General features: G+C 39.3%; 1 protein-coding gene across 3 annotated transcripts in view; it reads left to right on the forward strand.

The window, feature by feature from the left end:
• The window catches only part of LOC116065376 (protein kinase C beta type), a 107,101-nt gene that overhangs the window by 26,616 nt on the left and 57,030 nt on the right, over window positions 1-23,455 (forward strand). For all 3 annotated transcript variants that reach the window (XR_004896172.1, XM_031320858.2, XM_031320857.2), the window contains exons 3-5: window positions 3,926-4,008; window positions 16,338-16,449; window positions 17,347-17,475. Coding sequence is in view for 2 of the 3 variants with exons in the window: in XM_031320858.2 (XP_031176718.1) it covers window positions 3,926-4,008; window positions 16,338-16,449; window positions 17,347-17,475 (324 nt within the window). In the remaining variant the exon portion in view is untranslated. The remainder of the gene's footprint in view (window positions 1-3,925; window positions 4,009-16,337; window positions 16,450-17,346; window positions 17,476-23,455) is intronic.

Consider the following 23,455-nt stretch of genomic DNA (forward strand, 5'->3'; position numbering starts at 1 on the left):
AAGGGATTCCTGAGGTGCCAACTGCAGCCGGTAGTGTAACTTAATGCTTAGTCGGTGTTACAGGTAGACTACAGGAACACTACATGGCTGCTTACCTCTAGAGTAACCTAAGCCCACACAAACTTCAGTGATGTAACAGTGATGTAACAGACTGATGAGAGAGGGAGAGATAGAAATGAGAAAAGACAACAAGAAACAGGTGAACAGAGAAAGGTGTGGAGACATTGTTCCTGTGTATGTGTATGTGTGTGTGTGTGTATTCATTCCATGGATATTTAATGTAATGCTATAAATAATGAAGGCACATTAGGCAGGGTGCCAGCTCCACCAGAGTCAGCCTGAGATCTGTAACTGGGGGCACAATGAGGGCAGGGGAGCGGAGGAGGAGGAGGAGGAGGAGGGTTTGTGAGGTATATAGGCAGGGAACATCTACAGTAACTGGACGGATACCAGTTTCAGCTCAACGCAAGACACCAGAACCTGACTTTGGAAGCTGCAGATCTTGAATTCTACACGATTAGTGCTTTTATATTGGGTTTATTAGCAGGAACCACACCCTTAACTGACATGCACAAATTATTGTTTATTGAATATGAAATGTATTAGTAATGTGCAGATGGGAATGGAGGAGGAAGATAATGGCTGTGGTGTGGGAAGAGCTACATAAGAATCATAAGAAAACAAGAAATGGCTTCGTGGCTTAGCAAACCCCCGGGGAACCTGGGAGATACAATATAGGAAAGTGAGGTAGGGGCACAGAAAATGAGAATAGACAGGCGTTTATAGACATGTGACAGGAAGAGTTTTAGGTGTGGCTCTGCCCCTGAACTAGCTCCAGTAAATGATCTCCATTTAAATGATGTGGTGCTCAAATTTTTACCAGGGTATCGTAATTGATTGAATTTTTACAAAGCTTCGTTAAGGGATTGTCGAATGGAACAGAAACTATAGCTTACAAAGAAAGCCTAACATTGCCACTCCATACAATGTTATATGGTGGCCCTGGGAGCTTAAATGCCACATGCCAATTAACAAAAGAAAAGAACATGGCAATAACATCTTCACCAATTTGACATTTGGGGAAAAAAGTCTGCAAATAAGAAAACATAATCAAATACAGAAATGCACTGCAAATTCAAATTGAACATACTGTAGTATGTGTAAAAAAAAAAAACTATTAAAAGAACTATTTCACTATTTCGTCTCGACCAGATGCTACATTGCTCCAACATAACACTGACAGGTGCCAATCGGCATGAAAAGAACATTTTCTTTTGCTAATTTACATACATTTTACTGAAAATACTTGTTCTTACTGTAAGTAACATTTTTAATGTTGTATCATATATAATTTCATGTAAAACAACAACATCATCATGGGAAGTGTAAGAATCCCTCCTCTATACTGGAGTAACCTGGGCCAATCAAACATCTGCCTCAGGTATTCCAGAACTACTACGATTTCTGTTTTTAGCCCTCTGTAAACTTGACGGGTTGGTCTGGCTTTGTGAAATTAGATTGTGTCACCTCTCCTTTTGAATTTCCACCATTGTGAATAAGTATGTACTTAACTGAACAGATGTGTAAATGGATGAGCGAGGTGATTATTGGTGTGGATGAAAAGAGTTTTGTCAAAGGGAGAAATGGAGGGCACACTTCATTTCTGGCAGTGTATTTTTGTAAAGAGATATTCTATTTGTGTGTGTGTGTGTGTGTGTGTGTGTGTGTGTGTGTGTGTGTGTGTGTGTGTGTGTTTGTTGCTTAGGGATTTTTCAGTTACAATATACAAAAGAGCAGTTGCCTCGAAGCAAAATGTGCACATAGCTCTCACCATTTCTATCTCTACCTGTATCCCCTCCACCCTCACTCTGTATTCAATCAGCGATATCATGGAATGAGTGGGTGGTACGTGTGTGTGTGTGTGTGTGGTATCATTGCAGTGAGTGGGCGGCGTAACCAAAGAGAGGATATTGCGTGGGAGTGAAGTACCATTGAGGTGCACATGATGTAAATTATAACCCCTCCCATCAGCACAGGTTTGACAGTAGAATATAATAAAATATGATAGTTTCTCTCCAAATATGTAAATGAGACAGTCGAGGAGACCACACACAGTGAAGATATCATGTTAACAATTTTTTGAATACTCTCTAACAATCACTGATCTGATCACTGCTACTAACAATGCATCAGAGTATTCTTATTCAAAACAGTGCTTACCAAAATCCCTTCATGTTTACTTTACTTGACCTTAATTCCCTTACCATGAGTTAAGTTGGTAACCACCAACATGTCAGAAAGGTCTGTTGGCACTTTGACATTTCCAGTTGAAAATGAATTTCAGTGCTCAACATTGTGGCTGCAACCATAGACTGTAAATATTATGGCTGCAACTTATGGTTATTTTTAATCAATCAAATGTTTAGTGTATGGAATGTAACAATAGTTATAAGCTATAAAGACAAGCACGTTTTGCAAGATTTCATACGCTTTCAGTAGAGCAAAAATGATTTCAATATGATTTATTATTTTTAGTAGTGGCTCTAAACCTGCTATCATCAACATTTCTGTAGTTCAGTGCATTTACAGCACTTCTCAGTATCTCTCCCTTAGACATGCACACTATGTAAATATACTCTTGAGCTGTGTGTTTGTGTGTGTGTGTGTGTGTGTGTGTGTGTGTGTGTGTGATATTTTTAGCTTCCTCTGCCTGTCAGTGGAGCTGACATTGATCAGGGTGGAGATGACACGCTGGCTATGCATCGGAGCTTTCACATGTTTATGCACCGCCGATTGTTACCAAGCTGAAAATTGGAGCCATGTTACGCTTTTCATCTCGTTTAGATTGTCATCGCACTGGCTTCCGTTTTGATCTTTTGTGTGTATTCATGTGTATACTTGTTATCTTCAACAAATCTGTGAAAAACTCAAAAACTCAACCTTGAATTTTTTGTTAATGCAGATGTTACAATTCTGTTGACAGCAAACTTTGTAAACATGGGCAATCCTGTTAATAAGAAGTCAATTTTGGTACATACTGTAACATAAAATAAGGTTACATTTTACAATGCATTCTGGACATTTAGAAGGTGCTCTTATCCAGAGTGGCTGACAATGAGTCAATGGTGCGGGAGTGACAATAAGAGTGTGTGGGTGTTCAGAAGCACAGCATCCCTCTGTACATTTACCACTGCTAAAGCTTTTCATAGGTTAAGTAAGTGCTGCTTCTAACAGCGCGGAGACAGCAAAATAACTCTGCTTTCATCAAGCCTCAAAACCATATCTAATTGTGCTTGAACCTAATGTCAAATTAAAATAGTACATTTGAACGAGAGAATGTATGCTGGTAACCTTGATGTACTTTACATAGGGCTGGTATCATGTTTGATGTCATTATGCAGCTTGATATAAAAAGGTTAATAAAGCTCCACATGTTATAGCGTCTGTCTTCCCAATTGTCAGCTGTGACCATGAGGAGATTCAACTCTTATATACAGTGCTGTTTGATTCATTTCATCCTGATAAATATGGTGTGCTTCCCTTTAATACAAAATACATACATTGCAAATATTCTGATTATAAATAAAGCTACTAGGACAGCACTCCAATTTGATTAGAATTTATTGCTGCATTATTACAGCACCCTTCCTCAGCATGTGCACAGGCAATTACAAAACGTATAAAATAACATTATATAACATATATTTAAATAATTAAATATTCTGATTTAAAAACTCAGGTAGCCAGCTAAATCGGCCCTGTAGCCGTTGAATGTCAGAGTACTCGGCTGTGTTCAGCACTCAAGCTAGCTTGGGTGCTTACTGGGCAAGAAAGAATTAGAGATGTTTTTAGATTACGAATAACACATTATGTGCGCAGAGTTACATTTTCTTTTTCTCTCTCACTCTCTCTCTTCTTTCCACAGTGTGTTGTTTCGTGGTTCACAAGCGTTGCCATGAGTTCGTCACTTTCTCCTGTCCAGGTGCTGATAAAGGACCTGCATCAGATGTGAGTACAAATAAATTAATAATTTAAAATCATACGCCTGTGTATGTGTGGGAGACAGAGTATAGTGAAAGACAGATGGAACGAGAGAGACTCCACAGACACGTCCTGCTCATGAGCCCCCATCAGCTGTCAACGCCACTGTTACGGTTGAGCTGCCTCCATCGTTTTCCTCTCTTCTCATTTTTCTTTTACCGTCTTGACAGGTACACCGTACCATCACTGGACTCAATACTGTACACGTTAAATATAGACATGTAACACCTGTAGCTGCACCAATACAACCTATATTGGCCACTGAGCAGCGCCACACTTTAATTAAATGTGATGTTGACTTTAGATGTTAGATCTGCCTCAGCTGTGGAGGGGATGTACAGTACAGGAGACTGGTTAAAGGAGGACTGTTAGATTTCTTTTGCACTTTGATCAGGAATGGAGTTTCTTAAACGTTGCAGTGTTTTGTTTCACTGCTTTATTATAACATTACATAAACGATAAGTGCATAATGTAATTACTGTAAGCATTATTATACAAATACCTCTACAAATTTAGATAAAACATACTGTATATATCTCTTGTTTTAAGTGGTGAGGTCAGTCTCTCAAATTTACATCTCTCTGAGACATTTTATAGTTTTCTCTCCATGAAGAAAACTATAAAGTAAAATTTTAGCGTCTGTAGCTACCGTCTAATTTCACTCTTGTTACTCTTGTTTGCCCTGCCAGAGGTTTAAACCCTTACGTAACTTGAACTCTGATGTTCCCCTAATCTCTTCTTAAGCATCTTGAAAATTAGAGGGAAAAAATCCACACTCTACAACAACATAATATCACATCAAATGAAATCTGTTTCCCCTATGCACTCTACATATACACAGCGTTGTTGGAGGTTAAAAGGCGTGCTTGTCTTTATGTTATTAATTATCTCGAAAAACATTCCCCTGACCTTCTCATCTGCTATAACAGCAAGAAGTGCCTTTAAATGGTACTTTTATCATCATCTCATCCACTCTCTCAAGGAGCTGAACAGTGTCTTTTCTCTGATTTATATTCTTAAAATGCAAACCAATTCTCTCACCTATCCTATTAAAAGGACAAAATGAGTTGCCATCCTTGTCTTAAGAGCACTCTCAGGATGCCAACTTCATGCTCTCAAAAACCCAGGGGTCTTTGAGTTCCTCAGGCATGTCCTTACCTCCCTCTGGAGTGCCCTTTCAGTCTGAGAAATACACTTAGTGAGCCGCCTCCAGAGGAAACAGTGTTCACTCTTTGGCTTCCTCTGGTCTGTTCTGTATAACTGATAAGTCTCTGCAGTCTTTCCTCTTGTCTTATTATATGCCTGCCTATCTAACTACTACCTTACTTATTTTTCTGTTCTCTTTCACCTGACTGCTTCTTCCGCTCTATCTTAGTGCCGTTTGGAGTACCACAAATAGCCTCTTCTTCTTTGAAAGCTTCTGTTTTAGTCAGGGCCAGGGCCGGGGTATCCAAAGAGATGCTAAATCTTCACGTAAACCATTTTTCTACATTTTTCTTCCTCCAATATCTGCAGGTTCTTAGAAAGTCTGGAGAAGTCCTTAAAAACAAAATATATACATATAAATACCTTAAAGTATACCGTATGTATCCATTAAGTATTGAAATGTGTTATTTGTGCTAGTAAACAAATGCAACATAGCATTAGTTGCGGTAAAGCAATGTCGTTGTATTAGTTCATCAGCTGCTTCTCAATGACTGGCTCATCCACAGCTCCGTGGCTAATAACATCCAATATTATCCATATAGGTGTACAGTGGAGCCATTGCAACCTGACCCTTCTTGTATTGCTTTGACACAAAATGCATTGACAGACCACATATTTCAAATTTTATGAATTGTTTTCTCATCCAAACTGTGTATTTCCAGTCCATTTTGCACATGTTAACTCAACCAACGATAGCAGAATCGTCGTTGCTGCTTCTTTGAAAGGCCCTGCAAAGAGCATGGCTTTTTCCCACCAGATCTAACTCTAACTCTAACCATTTGATATAAATGGCCAATTCCTTGATGCAAGTTTCTCTGAGTAAAACAAAGTTAGTGTTTAGATTCAGTGTTTCTCACCAGAATATTCTGCCAGTATCCTTGCCTAGTCTGCGTCTTCCGTGCCTTTTGCGGGCGGGAACATTGCTGCATTTCTTTGTGCATTACTGCCCCTAACTGTTGATCAGTGGAATAGCATGAAACCAACGGCAGGATGTTCTCTCTGCAAATGTGCTTGTGTAAATGCATGTGCATTCTTTTGCTTGATAGAAATAAAACGGGGAATTGCTCGTAAAAGCATGACTCCATCCATATCACTACTAGGATACCTTTTAAATTGTTCCCATCATGCTTTCCAACAGAATTTGGCTTCAAGGCCATAAACAGATACTGTATCCCTTTTCTCATGCTGCTCATTTGTAGGGTCAGAACTTTACGTTAAATCAGTACTTTGTCTTTTTTTAATTGGGGCTGAAAGAAAATCAACCTGTCCTATTTCCCACATAGTTATACATTTGTGTTGACCCCTTGATAATACAATAGTTGAGTCAGTCCACAAGTTGACCCGGATGATTTAGATGTGATTCCACATCTTTATATATCTCCTTCTACCTATTTCCTCTGAATGCCACCTCCTCTTTTTCTGGCACTATATTTCTATTCCTATATTTGGCATACATTTAACGCTCTTTCTCCCACGGTGTCTCTCTCCATTCTGTTCTGTACATCCTATTTAAATGCCACTCCACCCAGGGGGCCCTTGCTCTTAATTACGGGGCCTCACCAACCCCACCTTGTCATTTCCTTAATGAGTTCATGGTCTTACGACCTCGGTTCCTGCACAGTGGGAATGCCGTATATCTCTGCTCCTAAGTAGCTGCACATTTAAATATAGGAGACAGGAAGACAGGTAACCTGGCTCACAATGCACAGCTTTCAAACACCGGGGGGTTTCCACTGGTTATGTAATTCCTTGAATATAATGAAGTTTTGTAATAAACTTGAATTGAATGATCAATGAATTGATATTTAAATAGTTGCCTCATTGCAAAATTACCAAACCATGAAAACATTATATAATCTGATCATAAAAGCTCTCTGACTTGGTCATGGAACATTATGAAAACACCGGGGTGAAGATTTTCTAATAATGGTGTCAGTGGGGGAATTTCCAGCTTACGAACTCATGCTATGTAAGATGAGACAGTGGTACCCAGGTCTCATTCAGTCACTGTCCAAAATAACCTTCTAACCCAAGGAGTTGTTCAACTTTGTGCTTCCGTGGAAGACGGGAGACGTAACAGCTGTATGATAGGACAAAGCTGCTCAGCCTGCCAAGGCCATAGTGAAACTAAACACATATCACATTTTGTCTGTGCTGAGATATTTGGGAGTCTGCAATATTTACTTTGAAGGTTCAGCTAAACTTAGTTTATATCCTTGATGTTCCACTTCCGGGATTGCTCCGTTGCTGATGGAAATTACGCCGGATTTCACTCATTTAGGCTGGATATCCGTTGCCCTGGGCTTCCTTTGTGTTGGCATTGTTTTAAACTGGTCGATTAGATCTGTCCAATCTGAGTTTTCTGTTGCACGACTAAAACAACTTTTCAACGTACACATGTTCCACCAAAAAAAGTTCCTTTTCCCGGTGCTTAGCACCGCCCAACGTGATTATGATTAGTTTAAAGAAATACCAATAAACCAGAGCACGTTTTTCTCCCATCCCGTATTGCTGTGTGGACTAGCCAGACCTTCCTCCGCAGTGCCGCGGTGGAGAAAGGTCTGGCAATGCGAGACTAAGCTAAACGTAACGCCTCCAGCATGAGTTTAAATACACCTTCAGGGAGACAGGAACTTCAGAGAGTTGGGACGGCACTGCACAATAACACATTGTGGTTAAACTGTACTGCCTGCTTAATTGTCTCTTCAATTGCGTGTTCATTAAATGCTCCTGTGTAATTCACTCCCGAATCTTCTTCATGTATGTGAAATGAGTTGTGCTGCTCTTGAGTTTTTCCTTAACAGTGTCAGATTTTGACGGGTTTTCACCCACGCACACCTGCACAGAAACGGCTTTGTGAACTTGAAACTTGAACAAAACATTTTCAGCTTAATCCTGAGCATATTTAGGTGTCCTCCAACATTATCTATCTGTGAAATAGTTAATTACAGCAATGAATGGTTACGCATAGTCATACTGTTTTAAGATTCAGCTATGCTATTCTGCCAAAAGGAAAAAAAGCTTTTTCTTCCATTATAATTGTTCTGTATTTCCAAGAGAAGAATATCCAAATGATCACTGAGGTAGATCCTTATTTTGTAGAACATTTTCAACACACTGAAGTGTCACCATTTAATGTCCAAATTCAGGACTAATGCTCTGCTAATATCATAACCAGATATTTATATATATATATGTGTATTATATTTTATTATTTTTGGAGCCAATAGTGTCAGTGTTAAGCTGTCATCAACAAAAATACATTAAAAAAGAAAGTTGACAAGCAGTTGTCAAAACTGATCTGGTTCCAGCTTCTCGAATGTGAACATTTGTTACTTTTATTTGTCTTATTCTGTAGTAAACTGAAGAATTCTGGGGTTTTGACTATTTTAAATACCCATCACATTTTTATAATTTTCAGACCTTTTATAGGCCAAATTATCGATTAATTGAGACAATAATAGGCAGATGAGTCAATGATTTAAATAATCATTAGTTGCTGGCCTACGTCAGTGCTATAATAAGATTCCTCTACATCGGAATAAAATGACTCCTCAGGCATCGGCTAATCCTGAGCCTTCCTCTGAGTCCTTGAAGCTGATGATGTTGAGTAGCTTCTTTCACGTGGGTCACATACATGAAGGAACAGCACAGCAGGAGATGGTTTTGAAGGACACCAGATAGATGCAGCTATAGAGGAAGACACAATAGACAGAAAGCGGATTTATTCTTCATAATCACTCAGTGTCTGCAGCAATCAGCCCAACACTCCTATTTTACCTCCTGCCAGTCCCTCCCTGTGTCTTTGTCTCTCTGTCAGCTATGTATGTTTAAAAGAAGAAGTCAATTATAGATCTGGGTTAATAGAATGGGTTCCCTGTGGGAGAGGTCGAGGGATGAGATCCTCTAATGAAACCTACATTTCATGCCCACAGCCCGCTAATGGTATAGAACTCTGTGTGTGTGTGTGTGTGTGTGTGTGTGTGTGTGTGTGTGTGTGTGTGTGTGTGTGTGTGTGTGTGTGTGGCTGATATAAGATGCATAAGGAAGGAACAGCTTAAACAGGCTTAACAACTAAATGTGAAAGATAAAATGACACTTTTGCTTGGATCTATGATTAAAGATATATTTATTCATTATATAGGATATAGTCCTGGGGTTCCTAAAATATATTTTCCAGATAGATGAGTCAGGTCAAGCCAAGTCAATATTATTTATATAGCGTAAAATCACAAATTTGCCTTGAGAAGTTGTGCTGTAAAATCTGTACAGCATAAGACACCCTCGATCCTCAGACCCTTGATTCAGATGAAAAACTCCCCAAATCTAAGAAACCTCTTTCAGAAGGGGCTGACATACAGTAGGTGTCGTGTGTACAAAATGGAACAAAATATATATGGAAATTTATGATGACTATATTATAGATTGCAAACGTATATAAATAATGCGGGAGGACGACGAGCAATGTCACAGGATTAGTTGAGAGATGTTACGAACTGGAACTGAATGAATGTTTATTTTGTCAAGTCAGGCTCGTCAAGTCAACCCTAACCCTAACCCAAGTCTTCATGCTTAGCTAGATTTTCTTCCTCCTCTCCTCCCAAATTCCTCTACCTCTCACACTCAGCACATGCAGACATGCATAGAGTACATTTAGTCTACTCACGTTTCTGCACACACACAAACACTGAATGACGGCCTTTATGAAGAAATAATGGATGAACACATAAGACGTTCTCATTTGCAGACATTGATTTTCTTTTCAGTTTATTGCACAGAACTGAAGCAGGATGGTAGGGACTTCTCCCCCCTACAGAGTCTGTGTCAGCATGTGAGAGCCAGGTCACTGCCTGGACACTCTGTCTCAGGGCTAACACCCATAAACAGACTCACATCCACAGCTATGGGCAGTTTATAGTGTACAGTTCACCTAATCTGCTTGTCTGTGGACTGTGGGAGGAAACCGAAGCACCCCAAAGAAACCCATACAGACATCACACTGAAAGAGCCCTGTCAGGTTTCAGGTTCAGACACAGTGACCGTGTGAACCACTGATCCACTGTTACAGACATATTTGACACCTTATTTCATGCCTTCTTCATTTTTAGGGAAAATTCTAAATGCACTTTCATTTCAAAGCTGATCTCAGTTTACATTTCATGCAGGGATGTGACACGCCAGGTCCTTTTCACACACGTTAATGGGATTTTAGAGTGTAGAGTGTTTTCTTTCTTATTTGTATTTTGGAGCACAGCTAAGAGTGTCTGTGCCACCATTTGATTCCAATTCCTGTGATTTCAAAGAAAGCGGGAGAACATTTAGCATTTTGCGTCTTTTTAAATCAAAGAGTGTGTGTGTAATGCATAACTTCTGAGCTTTAAATTGCCATCTGTAAAATTTGCTATCTGGTTTCTGTTATCAAATTGCAGAACACATTGAGTGATTCTTTCAGTGTTCAAATGATATAAGTCAACATTGGCAATTGTGAAACATTGAGGTATTTCCTTCACTTGAAGCTTCTGGAAATCTTGTTTTTATTCATAAATGGAGGTGTATTCATGTTTTAAAACGTATCTCTGGACACGCTTTGGCATATTAGCTGGGCTACACGTGTGTCTTTTTGTGTCACTAAATTTCTCTTTTTCCCTTATGTGGAGATCCTACATCTCTCTGCATGCTAAAACACCTGAAAATGGTATTTTCTCATTGGATGTAATTATAGAATAAAACGACCATATTCAGATACACTGATATATTTTAATATTCACTACATTTACAACAGAATGTGTGACCAGATGGTTAAAAACCCTGCTAGAAACCACAAGTTAACCTTTGAGAGAGGAAGAGGGCTAACAAAGTGATGGAGATATTGCGATAAGCATATGGAGGAAGGGAAGGAGGAGAGGAGTTACATTCAGGGTGTGAAGATGAAACCACCACCCTCAGCCCTCGCTGTACTCAGTCATTCTTTACTGCTCTTGTGATGCCATTAAGCCTCTTTTTCCAACAGTGATTGCTTTGCAAACCCTCGCCCCCCAAAAAAAATCAACAAGAAATCCATTAAATAGTCTCTGTCTCTCAAAGACACACTTAACGTAAACATTCCCATAGGAAAAATTACAAGCCTGATGGGGATAAACACAATGGATTTGTTGTATTGATCAGGACAGAAGAGGCAGCTGCTGCAGCCTCTGTACTATTACATTTTACTTTGTTCTTTTTGTGCAGTCCATTAATGAATTGGGTGGGTGGAAAGATGTAATTTAAAAGAAGTGCCTGTTTGCTCACTCTAAGTATGTTGGTGGCTTTTTGTTGGTGGCTTTTTAACAAAGCATCACTTTGATTAACTTACAGCAACACTGCAAAATGAGGCATGTCACTAGTTTCATTATTTGCCTCCATTATTCAGTCTACTGAAATGCTTTTAAGGTATTATGAATTATCACACGTATAAGGTGAACTAAATAATAATAATCTTTTCATTTATAGAGCACTTCAAAATCCACGTTACAAAGTGCTTCACAAGGTAGCAAAATAAAACAGTCAAGTCATAAAATCATCAGCTTTAAACAAAACAGAAAAGTTTTGGATATAAAAATCAATACAGTGTAAAAAAAAAAAAAAACATGTTTTAAAGGGAATAAAAGACAGTTCAAAGGAAATTAAAACAAGTAAATCATGAAAATCTCCCAAAAAAGTCGGCTGTGTTTTCAGAAGGGACTTAAAGGAGATCACTGACTCAGCAGACTTTTCCTGGGGTAGAACGTTCCAGAGCCTCGGCATGGAGCACTCAAATGTTAGTTCCAAAAGATCAAGTGATTAATCTGATGATTATTTTCTCAATGACATGATAAACCGTTTAGGGGAGGAAAGTCCATCAAAATATTCTACAGCCCTTGGTGACACGTTTTGTCTGAGTAACATCCCAAAACCCAAAGATATTTAGTTTACTATTAACATAAGAAAACAAAAAGAAAAAAACAGCAAATTCTCATAATTGAGAAGTGGTAGCGAGGAAATGGTTGTCGATTTTACCAGCAAAATGACTTGCTCGATTATCAGTTATCAAAATATGGTAGTGTATGTGCACATTTTTAACATTAAATCATTTGCTTAACTCCATTTAGAATACAGACCACAAGCAGAATAGTTATTTGAAACACTGCAGGTTTATGATAAAATGACTCCGTATGCTAGATGATGGTTGCCACTGTACTGTAGAAATGACAGAAAGTCAGTAAGCACTAACTCGAATAGAATGAGTGGGCTGAAGACAAAATCGATAAGGAAAAAAATAGTATAGAAATAGTTTTTATGTCAGTGACTGCAAGCCAGGAGCCTTTGTGTTGTCTACTGTGAACCTGCCTGTCTGTCTGCCTGTCACACCGCATCATGAATGGCATGACAGGAGGTGTGTGTGTGTGTGTGTGTGTGTGTGTGTGTGTGTGTGTGTGTGTGTGTGTGTGTGTGTGTGTGTGCGTGTGTGTGTGTGTGTGTGTTTGTGTGTGGGGAGTTGACTGATGTTGCTGGCAGGGAAAATAATGGACAGCCGTGTGTTCAACCAAAACAAAACAAAAGCAGATAGTGTGAGAAAACAGTGTGTGTGTGTGTGTGTGTGTGTGTGTGTGCGTGCGTGTGTGAGTGTGTGTGTGTAAGCACTGACTAATGACTGATGGACAACTACAAGCGTGCGTGTGTGTGTGTGTGTGTGTGTGTGAGCACTGACTAATGGCTGCTCTGGCATTGTGTTCTGATGTTATGACAGGCTTTTAGTTTGGACACCCAATAACACAACATATGCCATGCAATACACTAAATTTGTCCAAGCGCACCATGCCGTACCATCTGCTTTTAATTAGTGGGGTCTTAGTGAGTAAAATCAAGTGACACAAGAGGCTGAAACTGTTGGAAAAGTTGGCAACATGCATGGCAAGTGTACATGCCAAGTATACACAAACTGTAGTGTGAAATGAAAGAAAAACTACCAAGTCTATTAATGTACCACCGCACAATGGTCCACCACGTAGGACCAGACTGAAATATATCAATAACTATCGGATGGGTTGCCATAACATTTTGTACGGACATTCATGCCCCCCTTGAAATAAATAAATGACTCTGGGACACCCCTGATTTTGATACTAGCGCCATCATCAGGTCAGAAGTTGAATTTGGTCAATAGTTTTTACAATATGTTTATGACCTAACACCTGCAAAATGACACATGACATTCCTGTCATCTTTAGATCAGAGTAGATTAGATTAGATAGACTTTATTGATCCCAAATTGGAAAATGTCAGTGCTACAGCAGCAAAATATCAGACACACAGCACACATACAGAATATACAAGAAATAATGATAGAATACAAGAACAAATATTCAAAGAAAAGAGATTAAAAAAAAATACAAATACAAAGGAAAGAATGTACAAACGTATACAAGTTGGGAATAAAAATGTACAACTACTTTAATAGTATTAATAAAGTGGTACTTTGTGTTTAGTGTGAATGTTAGCATTCTAACATGCTAAACTAAAAGTGTAAACATTATACCCATTATTATACCTTATTATACACATAAGCATGTTAGCATGCTAATGGTAACATTTAGCTTAAAGCACCACTGTGCGCAAGTGCAGCCTCACAGAGCTGCTAGCATGGCTGCAGACTTGTTTCTAAAGATGTTACTGCATTGCCTTTGCTAGTTTTACCTAAACTATTCCACACCACCTTCTCGCTTACAATCAAACTGTTCTTAAATTTGGAAACTTTAACACATTACACATCTCTCTTATCCACAGTAAAAAGAGAGTAGTGGGTCGAGGGGCCCCCATGATAAACCTGAAGGGTCAGAAGTACACTAAAAGAAATCTTCTCCGCAACATATTTTTGCTTGTAACTTGAGTCCTTTAAGTCGTCTGCTTTACAAACAAGTGAAGTAATCGCACTGAAGTCCAAATATTTCTACTTGATTCCAGTGTAAATCATTTTTTCTAAAATGAGGTTTTATTTTTCGTCATTCTACAGCAGCAATCTGCCTTCTTATTTCTTGTTTAGAGAGACAGACATTTCTAGAAAACTCCTGAATCAAAATTAAACTGATTGAAATTCTCCCTGCTACCTGCTCATTTGTTCACTTGATTTAAAGGGGGTGAGATTTTAGGATTTAATTATAGACAGATATTACTTGATATGATGGAAACTTTTCAACAGACATGATTTTTCAAATTTGGCTTGGTCAGATAGTATATACTGGATATGTTTACTTCTTCTTCAAATGATCCTCACACTGAGGCCAGAACCTTATCTCCAGGGGGTCACAGGTAGACACTTCTAACTCAAAAGCCAAAAAGGTTTGGAACCCATAGGGGACATTTGCCTACTTCTTAACACAGGCGTGATTCAAGGCGTTTCAATTTGTAACACTTGTACAGTAAAATAGATTGACAGATGAATTAGCATCACAGCATTTACTCTCTCTCTCTATCTTCTGATCATCCGTCAACAAGAAAGCACATGCTCTGATTTCTGAAATATCATATGCTGGAAAAGTCATGTCTTTTTGTCCCTATTCCCTATTTTATTTTTTTATTTTCCTGCCTTTTTGTTTTCTGATCAATCTTTGAATTTTCAAGGTGGGATGTATTTAATCATTAGTGTGTGAAGCTGGCAGCCTCTCTCGTCAGCCCTCGTATCACTCCCATTCTGCAGTTGCTCATCACTGGAGCTTCAGCAGCACAAATGTTCCCTTGTTTTTCAGAGGAACACAAACAAGCAGGAGGTGGTCTTGTCCTTGAGAACCAGCAGAGAAACAAACAGACACACGCGCATGCACACGCACAAATGCAAACACATACACAGTTGTGTAAAGAAACCCACACACCTACACACAGGCGATCATAGCCAGCCGCACAATCATTCAGACTTAACAAGCACACACGCTTCTGAAGATGCCTTGGGACAGCTGGGTATAATTCAGGCAGTGGCAGCCTAAATTAAACATTATTTTCCAGGACAGGTGTGCAGGACAGGAAGGAATCAATCAGCACATTTTTTTAGCTCATGAAGTAAAAAGACATGAACACACGCATGTCAAAGAAATCTGTCTACACACACCAAACTGTGGTCGCTACCTGAATGGATTTGGCAGAAATATTTAAACTCCTACATTGAAGCATCCCCGTGTGCGTGCGTGCGTGCGTGCGTGCGTGCGTGCGTGCGTGCGTGCGTGCGTGTGGGTGGGTGGGGGTGGGTGGGTGGGTGTGTGCCACTGAAACAGCCCACTGAGCCATGATTGCAGGTGTCACTCACACACATAAAAATAGCCTGTGTTTATGTCCTAGTTACGCCTTAGTTCCGGATGTTCATAAAAAAGGAATTGGTACCTGAATTAAAATTTCTCAATCTAAAGCAAACTTGTGACCTTGAACTTGAATAACAGTCAACTAGGCCACACCTGTGTGTGTGTGTGTGTGTGTGTGTGTGATTGTTGTGAACTCTTGCTGATCTACTGTCGCTGTTCTTATTTAAATTCAATGAGGCTTAATGAACTTCATGGAAGGCTGACTCCACTACAGAGCACTATTGCACATACACAGACACACACACACACACACACACACACACACACACACACACACACACACAGGTCATACATGGAGCTTCTAAACTGAAATTCAGTAAAACTTATCTTGGTCAGATTACAGTGCAGATACCCATGTAAAGACACAAGTTAAGGTGTAGGACTGAATTCTAAATGCTTCATTATCTGTATACAGAAAGTGCACAAAAAAGTGGTGAATAAAAGAGAGCGATCTAGAGGTTGGTTGGTACTGTGGTTAAAGATTTGTATAAATTAAACCCATTGGAGCATTCATTCACTTTTTTTAACATACATACATGCACATATGGCAAACAGACATTTCACGAAAATCTTTGACGAAATGTTCACTGCTTTATTCTGAAAGGTGTTTCCTCCCTTACTTCTAATGTGCTAGGGAGTAGAAGACAGCAAATGTGACTGAATATAGATTTTATTGATTCATCTTTATTACTAACTTATTTAATAACTTTCTTTCCTTCCTACCAGGACCCGAGGGCAAAGCATAAGTTTAAGATCCACACCTACTCCAGCCCGACCTTCTGCGACCACTGTGGCTCTCTGCTCTACGGCCTCATACACCAGGGCATGAGATGTGACCGTATGTACTCTATTAAACACACACATCCACTCATGCCTCTTTTGGATTGATCATTTAATATTCCATATAGCTGATGGTCTCACTCAGTGTAATGTACAAAAAGTATATTCTTATTGTTATAGTTTTTCTCGATTGCTAAGACACATTTCTTGAAACCCTCACCCATTTTCTCAAAACTGTAAACACAAAACTAAATTCTCAAACTATGTTCACAAAACACCTGACTTTGCTGGCAAAATCAAACAATGCTTTCAGATCATACACACAGCCCGTCAATACCTAAACACTACGGAGCATTCATTAGACATTACCTCAAAAATTTGAGAACACAGTGTTACATGGGCATGCAGTTAGAGATTTTTTTTTTTTTTTTTTTTTTTTACAGCATTTCATATAGTAAACACATTTTGCATATATATATATATATATATATATATATATATATATATATATATATATATATGGCAGAGTACATACATATGAAAATAAAAAAAGATATTGAACAACATTGCTTATTTGTGACAATCACGTAGCGACAGTAATCATAATTAGCCAGGAACCATGTTTCATTTACTTCTCAAACATACAAGAACTTTCCTCCTCTGGCTGCGTTTGTCAACAACACACTCACTGCCATTGTCGCTTATGTATTTGTGTTGTAGCTTTTGCGTTAGTGTTGTAGCTTTTGTGATTGTGTTGTAGTATTTGGTTCAGAGAATGGAGTTTAGTGTTTTAGCAATTCAGAAAAACTGTATTATACATTAAACTAATATAGTATAGTGCACTGTCTTTGCTGGCACGCACATCCATGTAAATAAATACTCTATGTTTAGAGAATACACGCTTAAATAACATTACTAATACATATCTTCATGTGTGTGTATGTGTGTTTTCCAGACTGTATGATGAACATCCACAAGCGTTGTGTGGCCAATGTGCCGAGCCTGTGTGGGACAGACCACACTGAGAGGAGAGGTCGCCTCCAGATCACCGCTGAGGTCAAGACTAATGTACTCACTGTTACCAGTAAGTATATCTCAAAAACACATACTCGTACAGTCATCAGCCTTTGCCCAGACACTCCTGTTTATTACTCATGTTCGAGAATACCAGTCATCTGTCTCCCTCTACTGGTAGACCCTCAGAGGGGAAGGATGGACATAACAGAAGTTAAATATGAGATTCACAAACCATTCGTTTATTTTGTGTTTAATACCAGTTTTATTCCAGCAAACTGATGCAGAAAGAACATCAACATACACTGTGATTATTAAGTAAATGTGTCAATACATAAATCAATGCAGTATACTTCATAGAAGCTAAACTTAGTTTGATAGAAAGTCAACACAAATACTGAACATACTGTTTTTGTTTTGAACATAATTCGTCATTATTGATTTATTTTGCAAGAAGTGTGTAATCTAGTGGTGTTTGCATTAAGATGAGGTCCTTTCCCCATCCAGCACAGATTGTGGCACAGATACAACTGTAATGTATGATGCTTAGACCCCAGCCCAAATGTTTCTAGAAGCATCTTCATCTATGTCTGGCCAGTCATTTGCACAAAAATAGCATAATCTAACAACACATTTATCCAAGAAATGCACAGCATATCACCAGTCCCTGTTTTTAATAAATGATTGTCTACGAGTGAATATATTTCAAGCTTGTTGGGATAGGTTAAATCTTGGCTCGCCTCTTTCCTGAAGAGAGTTTCCTGACCTGCCTTATGTTTTATTTAAAGTGCTCACATTGTGCTTTTTGGCTTTTCCCCTTTTCTTTATTGTGTTTATATATCTTTTTGTGCACATTATAGGTTTACAAAGTGAAAAAGCCCAAAGTCCACCCCAGAGGGACTTACCATCTTCCAGAGAAAACACTGTTCAAAAACTGCGCCAAACAGCTCTATTGCAGTCCAGCCTTTACTTCCGTGATGCGTCACTTTGTAACACACGTTATAATGCTCGCCTAGCTGCTAGCGTGGCACGCCCTCATACTCTGCAACTGACAAGCTAGCAGTACTTCCAACAAAGATGGTACAGAAGTGAGATGTCTCACTCTGTAGCTAAAACAGAGAGCTCAACACACAGGGTGAAAAGAGGAGCTGCAGCAATGTGTAGTACAACAAAAATATGGTGTTTTCTGAAAGTTAAACCACATAAACCTATTCTGGTACAACCTCTAAATACAATTATGAACCTGAAAATTAGCATAATATGAGGACTTTAACTGATGAATGGTAGAGAACCGTGTCTACTTTATAATTGACTTGTAGTGCCCTGTCTTACCTGCAGGTGACAGCAGAGGTTTACATTACCTTTACTCTGCACCTGTCAACTCAATTACAGCTGTGCCTCAAACTGAAAACGTCAGACTTTTTAGAAGAAGAAGAATTTACCTTGGCTGTAACCCCCACCATCTAATGTGCATACCGTAAATTTTCATATCCCAAATCTAAAGACTACATTTCAATTTGAATAGGTGTTTTACCCAGTCTACATAAATCTGTTCCAACTTCAGCTGTGCCACCATTCATCCCCAAGCACTACATGACTAAATAATGAGAAATGTTTACCCAGAAAATGGATGGTTGGATGGATAACACTTGAATTTCACCAAAATGTAGTTGATTTATTTTGCCCATGCTACTTAAGCACTGAAAGGTGAACTAACTATAACTGAGTTTGATTGTTTATAATATAATTTATTTCCGTTCTGCTGTGAAAGAGGAATGATTGATTCCTCTGGGATTGCACAACATATATAATCAATATACAGCATCTGTTCATCAGTGACAAATATAAACAAAGTGTCTAACTAACTACCACTAAAACAGGTATGAATGTCCTGAATAGAGACAATACATCCAGTACATTGGATCTGCCCATTTTTTGTATGTAAAAGCATTTTCCCTTTCGCTGGGTTTCATCCCTCTCTCCTACTCGCTCTTCCTGGTTCCCACGCTTGTAGACTGATCATTAGCTGGGATTTACTGTGGGAAATGATAAGAAAGCAGATTTATCACACAGAGACTGCTAGGACAGCAGTACATTTTAACCTCACAAGTGCTACAGAATAGAATACAATAGAGCTGAATTGTAGAAACTGGCAAGGAAAATTGACAGCTATTGTTATTTAAAAAAAGTTTAGTCATATCTGTTGATCAGTCCCTGAGTGCATTACATTATTGTCCAGACAGCAAGGATTGTATCTTCAACACTTGCACACTTACAATTTGAAGTGGCAATTTGTCTGCATAAATACACACGTTTTGTGTTACATTCCTGTTTCCAGCCAGCTGTGATAAAAATCCTCCCATTTTCCTTGGTGGTAATAGTTTACGGGCAATGATAGGAGGCAGTAGGAGTGTAGTATTAATTTCTGTCCACAGGGGTCAGTGTGGAGCCACCAGTAGCTTACTCCCTCATTGCAGTGAGGTGGAGAAAAAACCCACCAGCACAGAGAATTGTAGAACCGCTAGGAATTATTCTACAGCTTAACGTATCTAGAGCTGGTAGAAATGGCTGCCACACTGAAATATGCATTTGTGCCGTGGACTAGTCGTGGATTTAATTATAGCAATTGACATGGGTGTAAAGTGACACTTTATTGCTCACTTTTAAGTCACCTCCCTCCCCTGTCACTGGGAGATCAGAGCTCAGGGTCAGTGGCAGAGCTGTGCCCACGGAGATGGAGGATCAGCATCATTCTAGATCAAGGACAGTCCAGCAGGGGGAATGCAGTTGGACCTGGGATAGGGGCCTTGTAAGGTGCCCCCTTCCTTTGGTAGTGCACATTCTGCTAAATTACTTCATAGCTGTTCTGAAAGGCAGGGTGAAAAAAGCCAGTCGTCATAGAGGAGGCTGAGAATTGTTTACATATGGGGATAACGGCGCACATGTTCAGAGTGTCTCTCTTGCAGTGGTGTAGTCTAATTATTGTAGTGGGTATACTGTAGTGTATATATATATATATATATATAGCCCAGAATCTGCCTTTTTTTTTTTTTTTTGGGAGGGGGGGGGCGTTGCAATGGCGTTGCAATGGCGTTGCAGTCGGTTGTTCTCATGAAAAGTGAGAAAAAGCTGAAACACAGCTTAAGAGAGAGGTTCAAACCTCACCTCCACACAGCTGGGCATTCGCTGTGTGAAGTCACGAATGTCAGATTTTTGCTCGGGAAAGTTATAGAAACACTTACGATGACTCTGGCTGTCAAGCGTTAGCTCAAAAGCAAAGTTTAAAACATAACAAGCTTCCAAAAGAACCTTAAAAATATAAGAAATAGCAGTTTCATTAATTGTATGCAGAGCCAAAAGTCCATGAGTGAAACATTTGCCAAAACGTGGTGTCTTAAGATTTTCTGGATGGCCCCTTTGGGAGTTAAAAAAAACTTAACCTGACATAAATTGCCAGACACTTTACTGTATATACTATATCATTTTTGTTTGAAGGACTCTGCTCTCACGCTAAAGCTCGGCAGGAGGAATTGTAAGTGAGCAGAATTGTTACATTTTATTCAAATCTAATGTCAGAAAAGTTCTGAAAAGTATGCTTTACTGTACCAATTAGTCATGATAAAGCTTTTGATCCTAATAGACTGATATTTGACTTGTCATCACTCAAATATTCCAATGATTCAAGATCAGCTAGTAACTGCTACACTATCATACAGCATGGTAGCATCAGGCTAACCGAGCCAGGATTTAGTTATGGATTAATACATTTCCTCTGACTAAAAGCGGAACACAGACTTCACACTGCTCCTCCAACCTGCAGACTTTAGTTAAACTCTTGTTAATCCAAAATGTCCGGAATGTGTCAGGAAACACCCACAGCAGAATCACTTAAAGACTACTGAATAGCTCATGTTGCAGAAATAAACAGCAGGTGTTGCACCTGTCATTTCTCAGTGATAAGTTAGTGCGTTAACTGAATGCAGATTGTCTCTTTATTGGATTGGGATCACACTCCGCTAGGGTTGTGATCAACATCAATCAACGGGTCCTTTTCTTAGGTGTGAAGCACAGAGGGAAAGGTTGATATATTTCAGACTTAGGTTAGTCACGTTGGCAAGTAAACCGAGTCAAAACAAATAAAATTCCAGTCCCTAAAGTAGCAGTCCTGATGGACTGTGCACCTAAGTGAACCTCTCGGTTGTTGGCGCCAGATAGCAACACATATAGGAATATAGACTCTAAAATGAACATCAAGTCAACATCTGTCTATTTTGACCTATTAAACTCATTTTGGGGTTGTTTTATTTAGTTAAAACAATGTTGATCTCACCCTGAACTCTTTATCAGGCCTCTTAGTGCCGCTTTTTGTATTTCTCACCTGTACAAACAAGCCAAACTGAACACATAAATGTGCTTCACTTAAAGGTGCTGTAGGTAGGATTGGGAAGATCCCCACAAGGGAGAATGAATGTGTGTGCATGAGCAGTGATTGACACACACAGCCCCGGCCATGATTGGTGCATCTAAACAGGGAGCTGTGAATTTTTGCAAATCGCACTACAGGCTGTAGTTGGTGCCAGAAGAGCCAGATTTGTTTTTAAATTACCTGCTTCATGTAGTTCTACTCAAACATAGGGTCAGTTCCAGCAAATATGAAAAAAAAGTTTTATAAGTCTTACCTACTGTACCTTTTAAGCTTCACTTATTTTGCAGCACATATAAAAGCCAGTAGCAGTTGGACAGAACATAAGAATCCTACGAAGACTCTGATGAGGCTGTTTCACATGGGAAAAGGTGCACTGCCAACACCCACGCTGCTGTGCACATACAGTATTCTGCTGTTACTGCACTCTTATCTCCACTCGCCCTCCCTGTAGACTCATATACATGCGTTATCTCTCTCTCTCTCTCTCTCTTTCTCTCTCTCTCTCTCTCTCTCTCACACACTCACACACACACACACACACACACACACACACACACACTCAGACAAGCGCTTTGCAATTAGCACATACTGTATGAAAGCAAGGATTGCACACATGCACACACAGTCACATGCACATTACACACCTGTGCATGCACAAGCAGATCCATTCACTCACACACACACAAACACAAAAACACACACCCTCTCCTCTATTTACTGTAAGTGTCCTATGAGACCATTTGGCATGCTACCCTCTTTATAGCTCACCTCAACCAGCATTTGATGGTCACTTTAACAGGCATCATCTAATATTTATTGACCTGCTCCGCTGAGGGTTTAATGCTGGCCGTTGGCTCTGTGCTGTGGTTAACCTCTCAGAGCTTAGCGTAGCATAGCGACTTTAGCAGCATGAAAACCTCATTCGCATGGTGCGAACTGGCTGTGAAGCTCTCCCTTCAGTCATGGTTTAAAAGGATGCCACGTGTCCCCCGCAACTCTGAGAGCTGTGCATCTCAATTGTTAATTGTAAAAAAAACAAACATTTTATTGCAAAAGTGTGCTTTTTGACCCATGTTTCAACATCATGTTAGAATAAGACAGACTGAAAAGTGTCACTTCCAGGTAAACTCATGTGCACTTAATTTCTAGTGACAATACAAGACGGACTGGCTTCAGTATGATGTGACACTTAACACTCATTTTACTCTACATAACATGCTGTCTCCTCCCTTCTCCTCTATTTCAAACAGCGCCTCTTTGTTATCTTTGAAAAAGAAGTCCACTTGCAGTCTTATTTACTGGATCACTTAAGTCTAATTGTTTCTTCAATTGCTTTTTAACTGTCAGACCACCGGAGAAGATGCATTAAACTTTTATATGCAGTAAAGTGCAGCATAGCCTACCCAAACTCAAATGTTCACAAATTATTTTCAACAAGAGAACTCAATCTGACAGAGACCCCAGAACAGACAGACTTGATTTGAAATAAGCTAGAAATAGGCCGATTAGGATGATTAGACTGGATTCAAAATGGTGTCAGCGAAACAGACCCAAATAGAGAGATAATCAACTAACACTGGCAGCAGCGCAGGATCAGAGCTGATTCAGAGTCTGCTCAGGTATT

The sequence above is a fragment of the Sander lucioperca genome, chromosome 21 (genome assembly GCF_008315115.2).
Source record: "Sander lucioperca isolate FBNREF2018 chromosome 21, SLUC_FBN_1.2, whole genome shotgun sequence".
NCBI classification, from domain to species: domain Eukaryota; kingdom Metazoa; phylum Chordata; class Actinopteri; order Perciformes; family Percidae; genus Sander; species Sander lucioperca.